This window comes from Typopeltis vanoorti, chromosome 22 (genome assembly GCF_054136105.1).
Source record: "Typopeltis vanoorti isolate ZY-2024b chromosome 22, IOZ_Tvanoo_1.0, whole genome shotgun sequence".
In the NCBI taxonomy this organism is placed as follows: Eukaryota; Metazoa; Arthropoda; class Arachnida; order Uropygi; family Thelyphonidae; genus Typopeltis; species Typopeltis vanoorti.
The window spans coordinates 36,408,856-36,425,759 of record NC_143570.1 but is presented as its reverse complement, the minus strand read 5'-3'; the positions used below and the strand labels follow the sequence as shown (position 1 = coordinate 36,425,759).

At 35.4% G+C, this 16,904-nt stretch overlaps 1 protein-coding gene across 1 annotated transcript in view; it reads right to left on the bottom strand.

Annotated features, from left to right (window-relative positions):
- Positions 1–16,904, bottom strand: part of LOC150094310 (uncharacterized) — a 125,628-nt gene that overhangs the window by 38,407 nt on the left and 70,317 nt on the right. The window contains exons 4-7 of the mRNA XM_090412143.1: positions 12,772–13,215; positions 11,787–12,506; positions 5,651–5,756; positions 5,173–5,358 (exon numbers count right to left, since the gene is read on the bottom strand). Of these exons, the coding sequence (XP_090268269.1) occupies positions 5,173–5,358; positions 5,651–5,756; positions 11,787–12,506; positions 12,772–13,215 (1,456 nt within the window). The remainder of the gene's footprint in view (positions 1–5,172; positions 5,359–5,650; positions 5,757–11,786; positions 12,507–12,771; positions 13,216–16,904) is intronic.

The following is a 16,904-nucleotide window of genomic DNA, read 5'->3' as shown; positions in this document are numbered from 1 at the left end:
TGATGCTGCTCAACGGGCAGTGTCAGATTCACTTGCTACATGCAGTGACAAGTGCAAACGAATATCGGTGAGTCTAGCCAGAACTGACCGAGCATGATAATTCCGACACCGCATTAGATCACAGTGCATTTGTTTCATAATCTAAAGCGTTAAATGAACAATTCCAATGATTAACTATTCAATCAATGTCGAAAACATAAGCTGTAACCTTTAACATTTAGTATTGCATTTATATAATGTTGTAAGCATTGTTATTATTTATAAACACAAACAAAATTTAATTTTTACATTTTTTTCCTTGGAGGTGCTGCAGTGCTTATGTGCAAGCTGCCACTGCTAGTCACCCTCATTATCCTATATTGCACTCCACCATATATACTACTCTATGGTGTCTGTCCACCCCTCCCATCCATACTACTGACTTCATATCTATTCCCATTTTTTTTTCAAATTTTGTAATAGTGTTCCAGATGCCTTTGCAAAGTCCAGTAGCATCCTGGTGTATCCATTTCCTTTATCCAGTTACATTATACTGTTACTTTGTTATAAAATGTGAATACAAAGATAGGACCTAAACTTTACAAAGCCATTCTGCCCACTATAGAACATTGTATCCCTATCCACCAGTTTTGGATTTTACCTTGAACCAACTTATCCAAAACTTTAACAACCACTCGATATATTAATCCATCTGTAGTTTGCTACCTCTGTCTTGGAGTCACTTTATGCAATGAAACTATGTCACCTTCTTTCCTCTCCCCCTGGAAACTTGCCAGAGATGAGACTTAGGTTAGATGACTTCAGAGACACTGCCAATTCACTTACACATTCACATAGCACAAGGGCTGACATGCCATCCAGTCTTACTGCAGTGTTCACACTGATATTTTTCAGTATGAACACCTCCTATTAATCTATGTCAATTTTGATATGCATCTCTGTCATATCAGCAACTGCAAAATCTCCACCTCAATGATACACCTTTGCAAAATGATCACTCAGTAACTCAACTATTTCTTTTGCATCTGTTACCATCCTACCATGAGTACTGTTTAAAGTCATCCTCAAATAGTCATTTTTACTCTTACTTGCTACATAATGAAAAAACATTTTCTCTCCTTTCTTGCTTACACTTCATACTGCTCATGAGTATGCTGATCACTTTTTTCTTTATATTCCCACTAAAGTGTTTTATTTTCTTACAGCTCTTCCTTTATATCTCTACTATCCACTTACACTCCACTCGGTTTATATCTTCCTGATCTTCGGTATGTATTCTGATACTGCTTCTCTCAAACAATCTCTGACTACTTCCCATTCCCTACTGACATTCTTTCTTTGTAGCTTCTTAAGCCATGGCACTGCTCTAAAATGTCTCCTGAGTTTGTCATAAGTACCAGCTTTATAGTTCAACATAAGCCCTTTCTTGACAGACAATTACATGTTTGGCAACTTCCCAGAACTTCTCTCTCCCCAGTTGAAGGCTTTGTTATGGATATATCTTCTGATGCTATTACCAGATCCAACACTCTCAAACCCTCTGATCCCTTAATTTTGAATAGGCTACAACCCCTAATTGAACCCCATCTTATTGCTGAGCAGGCTGGTTTTAGACCAGGCAAATCTTGTACATCACAAATTCTTAACCTCACTCAATATATAGAAAATGGTTATGAGCAAAAACTAGCCACATGAGCAATCTTTGTATAACTAACTGCAGTTTATGATACCATAAACCATCTCACGCTCAGAAATAAAATATACAGAATAACTGGAAACTATTGCCTTGTCCTCCTGATCCAATCACTCTTGGAAAACAGATGCTTTTTTGTAAACCTGGGGGGGGGGGGGGGTAGGAAGAGCTGCTGGCATCCCCAAAAAAATGGCCTCCCCCAGGGAAATGTGTTATCACCATCACTTTTCAACATCTAGTCAATGATCTCCCCATCTTTCCAGGAACTAGAAATTTTATCTATGCTGATGACCTTGCCATAGCTACTCAGTCAAAAAATTTCAAGTCCATTGAAACTACTCTATCACTTGCCTTAAATAGTCTAATCACATATTATAGTAGTAATAAATTCCATTTCCATCTTGCTATGTAAGATAAAAATGGGATGTCTTCCATAATAATTGCTTGGCCTGCACTCATAATGCTAATCTGCAAATACATGGCATCTACATTTTGCTGCTGGCACCCAACATATATTTTGTCCTATTGGCCTCTATCTCACACCATACAGCTTCAAATGAACCATCCACTTTAGACTTAAAATCTCATAACTTCTAATTTTGTTGGTTACAAGTCATCAGCTATTGTCAGCATTACCTCACCTCCTGTCCTGTTCCTTCTATCCTCCCTATATCGTATTTTCTATAATGAAAATACAATCCCCACTAAATTCTATCCCTGTAACTATCTCATTTTCTGTCAACCAGGTCTCACTGATACCTATAATTGTTAGTAGAGTTGATCAATGCCAAAACCTACCTTATTCCTGATATGTGTGGCAATAATATACATGACTCTCAACACCCCCTTGTACTCATAATTACCTTTGTGTAATGTCATTAGCAATCCATTCAAATCGGAAACCAGTGAAATCGCATTGAGCATTATATAATCATTTCTGCACACAAGCTCATTTATCTCAGGGTTGGCCAGACACATGCCTCCTCTAATATCTCTAGTTTCCCTGGTTTTGCACTTCAAAACTCTCACTAAAAAAACACTTTCTTCAAACATCTAACCCCAAACCATTTAAATGTAGTCCATCAGGCATATATAAGTCCTTCTGTCCATCAAATTCAATTGACACAGAAGAAATTGTTCAATATGTGATGAGCAGAGAGAGAATAAATGGTTGCTTCTGCATGTGTAAGAGTGTAGTCAGTAAAGATTTGAAGACTAGAGATTTTTTGCTTGGAGTGATAAATGATTAGAATGAATTGCCAAGAAATGGTTGTGTGTTCAAAGTAATCCTTTTTTTGTCCACTTTGGCAATATCCACTCTTAACTTCAACTCCCAATCCACCACCACACCTAAATCCCTAGCTACATCAGTTTCCTGCATTCAGCACCATCAATATAATACAGAGTGTGCAATCTTTTCATTCAAAAGTGCATAACCTTACACTTTGTCACATTAAAGGGATGGCCATTGTCCTTTTCCCACATTGCCATCAATTTATTTAAATCATCCTGAAGGATATCAATATCAACCTTTATTACCTATCGCAATCCCTAGTTTTACATCATTAACAAACAACTCAATACCTTTCCTTTAAAACCTCCCCCTTCATCATTAATATACTTGTACAAATTAAACAGGAGCATCCCTGCTACAGAGCTCTGGAGGCACTCCACTAGTCATCCTCATTTTCCTTGATTCTGCTCCACTATACTCTGTCACCCACCTATTTTTGTGACCAGCTTCATATCCACTCCCCCCCTATGCTGGATTTCTTCATATCCACTCCCCCTATGCTGGATGATGCCAGTAGCTCTTCCTATCCCCCAGGTTTACAAAAAATATATAAATTTAAAAAGATAAAAATGAGAAAGGGGCACTCAAGATTTATGACATATCAAGATATGTCATAAATCTTGACAGAATACAGAAACAAATTTATGCATGTTATATATATATATATATATATATATATATATATATATAAAATTTATGTCAGTCTTGCCTACAAAAGGTTGAATATCAGTTATACATTAGAATACAGATGGGTTAAGAATTACATAAGCCAGAAATTCTACTGCTCTGGATGAAACATAGTTTTATAGGTTTCCAAGAAGCATGATATTATTATAAGTTGCAATAAAAATCATTGTGAAAAACCAAATTTCATTGACTTAAAAAACACTTTTTCATTACTTGAACTGGAAAAAACCCTGGAAGTAAGATGATCATTAACAACTCTGAATTTGAATCAACTCTTAATCAATATATAGATAAATACATCCATATATGTTTTGGTGATCAGTGGAGGAACTACAATTGTGGATCAACTTAACAGCAAGTTCTCTTTGAGTTTTGAACATCTTCATCAGGCTCCTGAAAAGTTTTCAGTGGTCTTGTTTAATTTCTGAGTCATCCAACACTGCAGAGTTTTGCATATTGTAGTTCTGAAACTTCCAGCCACCTATTAAAAAATATGGTCACACCTCTAAGCTAAAAGTTATGTAATTCCCTATTATGATTTGAAAGGTAATGAAGACATCATGAATCGCTTAATAAACATGTTATACTAAACAAATCTTTGTGTGAAGGAGATACTAAGCAATGATTATTTCAATTAATTAACAAACCCAAGAAAGAAAAATAAAAACATGTTAAAAATGTAATGATTAAAACCAGTTTAACATTTTTATTTTATTATTCAGTTTACTAACTAAGTAAATTAATCCTTGGTTCAGTGTCTCCTCATACAAACCCCTGCCTAACTAGTTCATAATATCAAGCAGTACAGTAACAAGAGTATGAAGCGCCTGTGGCAAGTGTCTAACTTGCGTGCCCCCCCCCCCCCCACACACACACAACCTAACGCAAGTGTCTAACTTGCACCCCCTAACCCAAAAATGACAAAAATTTTGAAAAATTTAAATGTAACAAGTTAAATTTTACTAAATGCAATATGTTAAATACTTACTATTAACCAACTCAAAATGAGTTACAGTGTGTTGCAGAATTTATGTGTCTAAAGCAGCGTATTGCCGAAATTTAAAAATATAATATAAAATAGCAGACTTTTATATCTATTTTTTATTTTTATTTTTATTTTTTTTTTTACATTTTTTACGTTTTGCACCCCAAACCTGGTGCCTTTTTTGCCACGCCCCCTCGTTACAGCACTGACATAAAGTATTCAGGACAGTGAAAGGACAATCAAAATACAGTTAACTATTTGAAGATAAGTTATAAACTATATTTTAACAGATCTTTTATCAGTATAACATAGCCAGTCTTAAAAAATATAATAAAAAATAAAATCACTTTTTCCTAAAAGGTATCTGTATCACTTCTAGAAGATGTAGTTGCCATACATATCACAAAAATGATCAATAACAGTTTAATTTTTATTCATTATTTAAATCTAATTATGAGCAGTTAAATTAGTATCTTCAGCAGAATAAATGAATGAATGAGAACTCATATTTACTTCATCGTCATCTTCTTCTTCTTCATCATCCTCTGGAACTTCCTCTGCCCTTCTCTGAAATTCTCTTTCTAATCTTAATGTTCTCAATAATTCCTCCTGTTTGACTGTACGATTTGGCAAATTTTCCAACTTTCTTATTTCTTCATCTCGAGCTTTCCTTGCTTCCTCTACACGTTTCTGTACAATCTAATGAAATATTTAAAAAATATAATGAAACATTTAAAAATTAAATTTAAATGCAAAACTAACATTCTGTTTTGTAATAGAATAATAAATTTGGTTGATAAAAGTATCAATAATTATTTTTCAGCTTATCTGATAGCTGTTAAAATATAGTGTTATCTGATTCGTCACTATTGATTAACTTGTCTTCTCATTATATATAAATTTAAGTAACCTTTAAAATTAGCCATTAATAGAACTTAGTAATTGGTATAATGAATTATTTACACATTCAATGATAGATGGCGCCACTTACCTTTTCCTTTTCTTCTCTTTCCCATGGGGATGGACTAATAAGAGATTCTTTTTTCTCATGTTCTTTTGACAAAGGACTTACTGGTGGGGAAGAATGGGACACTGTCCTGAATAAACAAAATGTTTGTGTTCTACTGAGAAATGTTTTATTTATTGAAATACCAAAACTAACAATACAGTGCAAATAATAACCAATACATGTCTTTACAGTTATTTTAAGTGTATATTCATTAAACAAAAGTATTTATTACATTTAATAAACTAAATATTGCATTAGTACTGTGTGAATCAGATAAACATGGATGAAATGTATGATTTACCATTTCAGCAGAAAAAATAAAAACCAAGCAAATTAATTAAATAAAAAAAAAGGTATACAAGTTGAAACCCAATGAGATAACCGATTTTACTACAAATTAAACACGCCAAAAATTACAGAAAATTAGCATACGCACAATTAGAAAAATGTAAACAAACCCTTGAACGCCTTTCATTTCCCACAGAAGCAGACAGTACTATTTTCTTTTTCTTTTGAAATCGGGTAGGAAGCCAGTTTCTGCCTACCACTATCACCTTACTGATTACTTTATAGCGAAATACTAAATGATCTCCGTAATCCTAACTAGTATTTATTTGATGCAGTCACGTGTAGTTCGCAGTCCTTTTTTTTTTTTTTTTTTTTGAGTTGCCGGTTAATATATAAGCGAAATACACAAGAATATGCAGCTCCTAACAGTAACAGATTTTGTACGAAACATTTTAAGATCTACGATCATATTTGCGTAGTGAAAAGGAGGGGGGGAGGGAAAGCTCTACATACTCACAACAAAGATCAATTAACTCTGAAAATGGCTGGGGAAGAAAAAAATTGTCTAGCAGTTCCTCCACTGGTGGTGACTAGAACTCCAAATAAAATTAATGCATTAAATATTTATTGTCCAAATAAGAGAAGTCAGCTTTGCTGCGCGAACTTCATGTTTAGCTTGTGTGACTGCTTCCAATCAAGCAAAATAAATACTTACCGATTGAATTTAAATACTTAAAACACTCCCGTTCGGTTCTACGTCTGCAAAACCATACGTAACTTGAAATTTTCTATGCATCACTAGTGACCTCTACTGAAGTAGTTTAACTAAGCAAAACTAATTATATTTACTCTAAAAGAAATGGCATGTGAATCGGAAAATTCAATACAGCAGAAACAAATCATTTTGTAAACTGTGTATAATAGTGATATAATCATGTTACATTATGTTTCTTAACTATAGTATTACGAATGATGAATTTGCTGCTGCATAAAAGTATTACATTTCTATGAAAATTTTCTTTGAGAAGTATCTTAAAGATACTTGTGAATCTTAAAACTCCGTAAATTAAAGATACCAAGAAATTATATACTTGGTTTAATCCTTTATCCAAGTGTAAGCAAACAAGTTTGCGCCTGAAGTACTGTATTTGCAGAACTTTCAACTTGTATATAGAAGCTGAAAATACTTCAAGCGCAAACTTGTTTGCTTACACTTGGATAAAGGATTAAACCAAGTATATAATTTCTTGGTATCTTTAATTTATAGTATAACCAAGTGAAAAAACTTCCAGCAACTTAAAACACCGTGAATCTTAAAACAGTTGTATTCCGATTCTGGAGCATCGACTTCACAAAGTGTCTGAAATCACAGATGTCCAACTCCAAGGGATATAATAAACTCTTGCACTTCCATGAATTCTCTGTTACACAGTTGCCGTTACATAATGGCATTTTCCCTTAATTTGGAAAGGACTAGGTTCGAATCCTGTCTAGGACACGTGGAACTCTACAAGGACTTTTCAATTGAAGATAAGTTTCTGGTCTTGCAGGGAGGTAGAAAAGTTTTTTCCACGAAATTCGAATTTTTCATCTAAAACAAACTGGCCAGAAAACATGTAATTAAGACATAATAAATTTGCATAGCATATGGCCTTAGCTCAAAAACCAAATTATTTCCATCATTTTCCTTGTGGCCAACATCTTGTCTCAATATCCAACATCCCAATATGCTCAATGGTATTCAAATCTTGTGAATGGTAGGATAGAGGAAATGAGAAATCGATTGTAGTAATTACTACCATGCTTCTGTTAAATTATTGAACGAAAAGAAGCAGTTTTGGCTGACATAGGCAATGGAACATCAGTATTCGACATGCAGAATGACAAGGATATAGTAACAACCATACTTTTATAAATGGGCATTTGCACATTTGGGTCACAGTAATGCAGGAAATGAGTGATGGTCTGGAGAATATTTGCTTACTATTCCTTAGTCGTCCTCTTTAATACTAACAAGAGTTGAATGGCCAACCTACTCTGAACATCATTGCTGATATTCAGAGTAGGTTGGCCTTATAGGATATACATCATGTCAGAGGGCACATCTCATCAGGAATTATTACAGTAACATGGTAGTGATTTTTGATTATCTTCTGCTGTTATATTATTTTCAGGAAAGAGTTTACCACATTTTAGCTTTCTTGGTGTATATATATATATATATATATATATATATATATATATATATATATATATATATATATATATATATATATATATATATATATATATATATATATATACATTAAAAAAAACATTGCACCATTACAACACCACAGCATTAAAAACTGTAGTTATGTTTGAATTGGAGTCAAAACGTGTTTCTCCACTCTACCTAAACTTCGGTCAATTCTAAGCCACCCCAAAGAAAATCATCACCATCTTCAGTTTCCAGCTGTCTACAGAATCATATGCGACTATGCGAAACCATATTACGGCCAAACTGAAAAGTCTATCTATCGACGTCTCGAAGAACATCAGAGAGACATCTCATACAATAGAACCAGAGCCAGCGCTCTCTCCAGCCACGTCTTGTTCTCAGTTAACTCCAATGTTGAAGGCAGCCAACATCAAATAGATTGGAATTCAACATCCAACAATCATAAATTACGATGAATTAGAACGTCGTATCCTGGAATCAAAAGAAATAATCCTTGACTCTTCTCACATGAACAGCAATCTCAGTTATAGACTGCCAGACTCACATAGCTCTGCTATTCGGTACTGGCGAATTCGTGAGGTTATACGCTCGCATGTACTTAACAATAGAACTGAGGCTCGGACTCCAATTCAAACATAATTGCAGTTTTTAACGCTGTGTTGTTGTAATGGTGCAATGTGTTTTAAGGTCTTTTATTTGCTTTTTACGTTATCACACCTGACGAAGTCGGCATTCCGACGAAACTAGTTGTGTAGTTATATTAAATTTACTTGTTTCTCTATTATCTCGGAATTCAGTCATTAAATAATATTTACCATGTCTAGAAACCGAGTCAATCTGCTTACCAATATATATATATATATATATATATATATATATAGTTCGAAGTTTGTTGTTGTATTACCGACTTTACAGTGAATGCTCGTGCATAGACACTGCGGCTGCAGCAACCCCAATTTTTCTCGATATATATTTATGAATTTATTTATATTTGCTTGAAATATTTAATTTTATCATCAACAATCCTATACAATTCTCTTATTTTGTATAAAAAATAATAAAAATCCATCTTGTAGCACTTAGGAGGGCGAAGGACGCTAGCAGCACTTGTTTACCACAGTGTCATATTGCTATGCGCGCAAGCATATGCACGTCATAGTGAGATGCGAGCTATTAGCGTAATGCGGCACTGTCTGTCGCACAGTTCCACTGTTGTTTATATGCAGTTTGCGCCAGTAGTCGAGTGTTCGTATGCTTATCGTATTTACTCCGTCCCTTCAAATATTTGGACATTACAATTAAAGGATTTACTTGTAATGTCCAAAAATTGTAAATCTATTCCTTTAATTACAAGTAAAGGAATGGGTTTTATTTTTAAGTAATTTTGAAACTAAACTGTATAGTTTTATCGATAATAAATAATATTTTTTCATGTTTAATTTTTTTTTTTTAATTTTTACCATAATTTTGATATTTTATCCAAACACGTATACACTGTACTTTAGTGTTTATTAGTGATTTTGTAATATTTGTTATTCTTAAATAATTATTTAATTAAATTATATTTGAAGCCTTCTCAGTGTTTGATTAATACTGAAAGTCGAGCAAGAATTTCGGGACGAAGAAACGTTAGATCATTTCCTGACTTCACTTTTCAGTTTTTCGTTTGGTAATATAATGACGAAATCTGAATAATTTACGCCTAGTAATTAAAATGTATTAGACGAGTGCAAATGCCGTGAAGTATGTATATTCTCAGCCAGTTGATAAGGTTGAAAGTCAACAAGACATTTTTTGTTCATGTGAGTTATTTTAGCTGCTGTGCACTTCTAATAAATATATCCACGTATTTTGTGGGGTTTAGGTATAAAACATGACATTATTCTAATAATTCACCGTTTATGAGCACATCAAGAACAAATAGTAATGAATCAAGTAGCGCATGCGTAAATCACGTGCAGCCAATTGAAAATATACTAACGCTCTAACCTTAAAATATACAGCTTTAGATTGAACTTTTTGGGACCGCCGATAGGGGGAGTCTTTCGGAGTACAAGAAATTCTCAAAACTGACCAGTAAAATATAAAATTGAGCAACTTTTTCGTACTCAGATCTAAAAATAAAGTGCAGATTAGGGGGGAACGTAAAGCTGCGGAAATGCAACGGCTATAATTTTAATTTGTTTTAACGGGTGTAATAAATATGTAATAAAAAATGAATAATATATTAACTATGTCTTAAAAGTTTAAGCCAGACTCATCGATTAACGAATAAAAAAACGCTAATTTTGATTTTTTTAAAGAATTATAATTTCCTGTTGATTAAACAGGATGCTTGCTAAACGTGGCCTGCCATCAGTCCTCGACACATTACATAGGCTATGTCAGAAGTTATCAAACTGTGTCACGCACATTTTCAACTGTAAAATCATTTTAAGATAAATGACGTAAGTTTCAGCTAAACATTATGCTGTTCATGCGAAAATTGCATAAAAGTTCGAATCAGTTATTTAAAATTAATATTTTCCCTGAAATTATTACCATTGACATTATCATTGATGCAAAGTATTGACATTCTTCGAATGCTTCATTTATTTATTTTTTAATTAATTTTAAAACGATTTTTTTTTTTTTGCTTTCATCGAGGACATCTGCCAAAACAGTGAAACATTATATTATAAAATCAAGACTTTAGTATTAATATTCTACGCAGTTATCGCCTGTTAGAGTTTGCAATTTGTAAATAAACTGCTCTATTATGTCATTAATTAGGTTTCTAAAAAGCCAAGTTACTTGGCCATGACATTGAGCCTATAACGGGAGCATGAAGATGAAATAGCGCATAGTGTTTTTCTATAATAGGGCAATTCTGGATTTAAGAAACATAACAGTTAAGTGAAAGAAAAAAATAATAATGAAATAAAATACGAGAGTTGTGATATTCGGGATATGATAATTAATCATTGTTACTCTATGGAGCAAAAGTGATAAATTATCATGTTTCCAAATATGGGGAGTAAGAGAGTGTATATGTGTAAGAGTAACTCACATGTTATTTCAAATTATAGAACAAAAAAAAACAATGACTCACGCTAAAAATAAGAACAATTCCCCACCCCCAGAATTGCTTTAATTTTGAACTAAAAATAAAAATAAAACTATTACTTATATAGTCCTTATAAGGACTGGCTTAAAGGGGCGAAGCAAGAATGCTTTTCATCTTCCCCGTTATCTGTAGAGGACAGTGTAGGGATAAGGTGTTATTGAGCTATTAAAGTTCTGATCATGGCAGGAGGGTAACAATAACCGAGCCTCAGTTAGAACTTCATTGGCTACAGCATTGCCATCCATTACCCTCCCATAAATGAAACCTATTACTAAGCTTGAACACCAGACTTTTTTATTAACGTGATAGAAATAACAAAAAGGTGGGAGAAGGTAAATAAAAAATATTTGTATTATTTAAAAAAAAAATATTAAAATAAAAAACTTTAACTCAAACTAAAAAGTATTTACTTCCTGTTTTTATATAAAAATTATATTTTTCCCAAATAATGTTAATCATAAAGGAAAAAAAAAAATAATAATTTAGAAGTAAAGATAATTTACCTTTCTGTAACACTGTCTTCACTTGACCTTGCCATGTTCTCTTCATGTTTTCCAACGGAAGAAGAACACGATATATCGCTATAAACACTACCACCAGAGGGCGATGTGCTTCTCTTTCTCAGTAACTGACTATGGGTGGGATAAATTGTTGCCGGCCGGACTGTTGCTAACGGATAGCTATTCGAGACCGGCTTTACTGGCATTCGTGACTCCCCTCTAGGGTTGCAGGGCTCCACGCAGTTAGCTCTCTGGTTCTTATACCAATCCTGAAGCAAAAGGTTCTCAAAACTCCCGGGGAGTGAAGCTATCCGAGAAAGAGGCTGTGGAGGATGGTTATTATTCTGATAAGAGTCCTCGACTGGCAAAGATGGATTGTCTCGAGCACGTTCGGGATGCCTATCTAGAGTCTGCCATTGTTGCTGCAAGGGATAGTGGGATCCGCAGTCGTCTCTCCTTACAGGCATGCTACGTGACACCTGCGGTCGAGGGGGCTGTCCCTCTGAAGACGGACTGTGATTCTGCTCCGTCAGGCTTCTAATTCCTTCGCCGGGATTGGAGTGGTATGTTCGATAGGACAGTGGTAGCGAATTTCGATATCCTGGAGGTGGTTCGTGGTAACCTTTGACCTGTTGGATACGATAATTGGCTATGTCTCCAGAAGGGAGATGAGTACTGTTCCTCCACTGATACTGGTCGTACTCCAGTTGAGTAACTGGTTCTCTGAAATATATATATATATACATAATTACTAATAATTACGAAATAATTACATTTAAAAACTGTGATTTGACTCTGCAGTGTTAATGAGATATGGGTAGCTGGCTCTGCAGCGAATTAAGTTAATATGGTCACTAGATATTCTCTAGGGAATGCTAGAACAGCAAAATTAACTCAAATTTCATTTCAGTAACTAGTTTATTATTGTCATACCTGATGAAAATAACAATGGAAACGTTACAGATTCTGAATATCTGATACTACATACCTTTTATTTAGTGCTGGGGGGTGAGAAAACCCATTCATTGGTTGCTGTAGAGTTGGATGCCGTGGCAACTGACGGATGTGACCGTTGGCGCGATCCATGTGATGGGTGGTGCCGGCAGACTGTAGATGATGTTCTCTGGATTGTTGCACTGAAGAAACCTGATGTGGGGGTTCATTTAGAAGCGATCTGTCATGCCCGTTTGGTTCTTGCGGAAGGCGTTCCCTATTTCCGTGCTGAGAAATCACTGTGATGAACCTGGAAGATGGCCTGTTCTCTTGGACGTTCTCGGGATGGCCGTCAACTAAAGATGAAACCGAATGGATAGAAGGAGAAGGCCATAAATGGTTTGATGCACGTTGTTGACCTCCGTAGCCGTTGACGGGTGTGCGAGTAGGTAGATGACCTTGTTGTGGAGCTCCCTGTGAGTATCGCTGAGGCAAAGGCCTGTTAGAAACAAAAAAAATTTTGAGAAAGGTTTGCAAGGTTGGTACAAAACATTGCCGCTATAAAAGATGTTAATGCATTGGTTCACTGCGAAACTAACTTATGTAGCAATTGTGAATTGGACAGGGCATTATTTACCGAAAAGTATGTCACATGATCGTTTAAAAAACAACCTTCGTGACACCATTGGAGTTCAAATCTCTACTATCGTAACACTGATTATGTCTTCGTGTGTAGTGCTGAGAAAGGTTAATCGCTCAGGACGCGCATTGCTTTCATTGGGCAGTCATCTTAGCAAGGAAAAATATCAAATTAGTCAAGTGAAAAAAAAAAAAAAGAAGAAAAGAAAAAGAGAAAACCAGTTCTCCCTGCTTGAAATTGATAAGGGGAATAACACCAAACTCGGTGTTATCCATTTATTTTGTTATTAATTTCTTGAGGCGTGTAACAAATGTAATCTTTTTTGAAGTCGGACTCTTGGCAATACGATGAGGCCTAATATTATTGCTGGAGGGGAAAAAATTCTCAACATTTCATCATTATTATTATTTCCGTACTTGTAAAAAACCTTAGGGTCTTGTGCGATACTATCGCCATCTAGAGTATGTTCTTGGAACTAAAAAAAAAAGTTTTGTAACGTTGAAGAGGACCTTAAAAAAATAGTTTGTGAAATTATTTAGGACTAATTAAAAATTAAACTTTTAAAAAAATATGAAAATAAGAACACTTTCGAGCTCACATTTTTGATACAATAAAAAAATCACAAATAAATGATTTTATTGAAATGAGCGAACCCTTCAAAACATGGATAAATCATTTGTTTTACAGGTTGACCTCTAGGAAGAAACACAATGGTACGTCCCTGACCTTCGCAGTTATGGAGCATAGTTTAATTGTTCATCATGAGATTGACGAGGGCAATGTCATAATAACTGCCTCAATTGGAAAACTAGAACGACCTCTTTCGGACAAAGACTTGTCATCTTAACTGGACCTAACAATGGTGATTCATATCCGTTAATGTCTGTGCCTCTCGCTTCACTGACGATAGCTTGTTCACACATTTCTTTCTCCGTCAATGACCTGTGACCTTCAAGACAACCTTTTTCCGCTCTCTTTCGCTAGCACTTACAATCAGAAGAGCTTTTATTGGCTTCCTTTACATGAGTGTCTTGTTAGAGGATTAAAGGCAAATAGATATTCCTCCTTACAAACCACGATGAACAAACCAGGTTTGAATTGTAACAATGTCGCTTGCGGGCTGTTCTAACGAGTTTTCAATACTCTAGTGACATACAACATTGTGTGACTACAACTCATTGCAATAGCCATTGATCCTGCTATCTTATGATGCTTTGGCGTGTCGTATAATGGTTATTAAGCAATAAAAAGAAGCGCAATATTTTTATTCTAGTAGAAAGACAATCACTTTCCTCCGACTTGCTTCATTTAACAAATAAAGAATTAATTGTCTTGCATTTTTCCCCTATTTTACATCAACAACAAAAAAAAAGTTACATATTTTACAAACGAAATACAGAGGGTTTTTTTTTTTTTTTTTTTGCTAGATGGGCGAGGCAAGAATGCTTTTCATATTCCCCGTAATCTGTAGAGGACAATGTAAGGATAGGGTGTTATTGAGCTACGAGCTCTGATCATGGCAGGAGGGTAACAGCAATAGCTGAACCTCAGTTAGAACTTCATTGGCTACAGCATTGCCATTCATTACCCTCCCTGGGTATCCATTTTAGTCGCCTCGTACGACATGCATGGACTACAGTGGGGCGACTTTTAAGTAAAGCCTTTTCTAAAAATTAAGACGATCCCTCGAACCATTCCCTACGAGTAGCCAAAAGACCGTCCAACTCAGCGTTGGTTCCACTCAGTGACGGCCCCTCCCCACTGAGCAGAACCGCTCATATTCCAGCGAAAAGCATCCATCGACAAGGTCCCTCACGGGCCATGGGGCAGAACACCCTCCCCAGAGACTCAGAATGCTCTCTCGGGCAACCCCCCCCCCGAAATCTAAGCTCCCCCTCACCGGGAGCAAAATTCCGGAAGAAACCTAAGAGAGCGAAACTGTGTGTCCCATTTCAGTCGCCTCTTACGACATGCATGGGCTACAGTAGCGATTTTTAAGTAAAGCCACCTCTAAAAATTAAGACGATCCCCCGGACCACTCCCTACGAGTGGCCGAAAGACCGTCCAACTCAGCGTTGGTTCCACTCAGTGACGCCCCCCCCACACCACCACTGAGCAGAACCGCTCATATTCCAGGGAAGAGCATCCACCGAAAAAGCTCCTCACGGGCCACGCCGGAGAACACCTTCCCCAGAGACTCAAAATGCTCTCTCAGGGCATCTAAGAAATCTAAGCCCCCCCCCCCCCAACTGGGAGCAAAATTCCGGAAGAAACTCTTGAAACTCAGCATCCCATTTTAGTCGCCTCTTACATCTCGCAATTTTATTTGGTGTATTAACAATACATATGTTATTGAAGAAATTTCTTTAATACAGTTAACTTAAAAAATCTTAAGGTTTATATAGTTTTCATAAATTTTTCTAATTTAGATATTCTTTATATATTCTCTATCGAATCATCTTCAACTAATGCTAAGTGCTCACCTCTTAGGTTTCCAGTGTTTCTGTATCTCACAATCCTTTGTGTTGTGGTAGTAGTAGCACTTACAACTTGAGATAATTTTTAAACTTTGGCCAAGAGTGTTTTGACCTAATCTGAAGAGGTTGGTTATTCTAAAGCCTTTATATGAGAACCGTTTACGTCAGGATCAGACAACGCCCTAATCCTTGATGTAAACTCTGTTGCCTATCATACCTGTTTTTTTACTGTCTTGGTCGTTTGTCCAGCGATTAAATGGAGCTTACATACAACAATAAATTGTTTTTGGCACTATGCCAGGTCACGTGTATTTGGTCTATTACTAAAGCCATTTTCATTTCATATTCTGTGGACAAATTAATAATATATTAAAGTAACACGCAGTTTATAGCTTCCATTTGGAGAATAAGGAAGCAATATATTTATTTCAGCAGTCTGAATCATGGTTTCAACTCTTTTTCGAGAATTCTTGCCTTGCGTTTTGCCGATAATAATTTGCTATCGCTCTATTGTTTATTTTATATAAGAATCAACACATAAAAACAATGAAAATAAGCATTGCTTTTTTTATACAATTCTATAAGAATCTGTGTTTATGGTGTAGGTGTATCGCTACCATTGGAAAGTGGAGGGATGCTTCTACTTGGGAAAGGCAGATTTCAAATACAGCAATTTTACTTAAGATTGAGCACTCGTGTTCCTTGACGCTGATAAGATTTATATTTTTCCCATGTATATCATGAAAAATTAGGAGGTGGAGGAGGACACTCATTTCTACATAGCTGTGGGGGGGGGGGGGGGAGAAGAAGGAGGCTACACGCAGAATTTATCTGCCTTAGTCTGTTATAAAGAAGAAAGATATTCTAACTCCATTTAAAAGTCAGCATAAGTTTGAATCTTTCCACATTTTCTAATAAGAATTCATAAAAAAATAAAAATAAAAAAAAATACGGCCATAGTACATACATGATATTATAATTAAATATTTTGTGCAACAAACTGAAGAGACAGAAATTGGCTATTTGCTGCTTATAGACTAATGTGCAGACTTGTAGAATATATTTGAATAT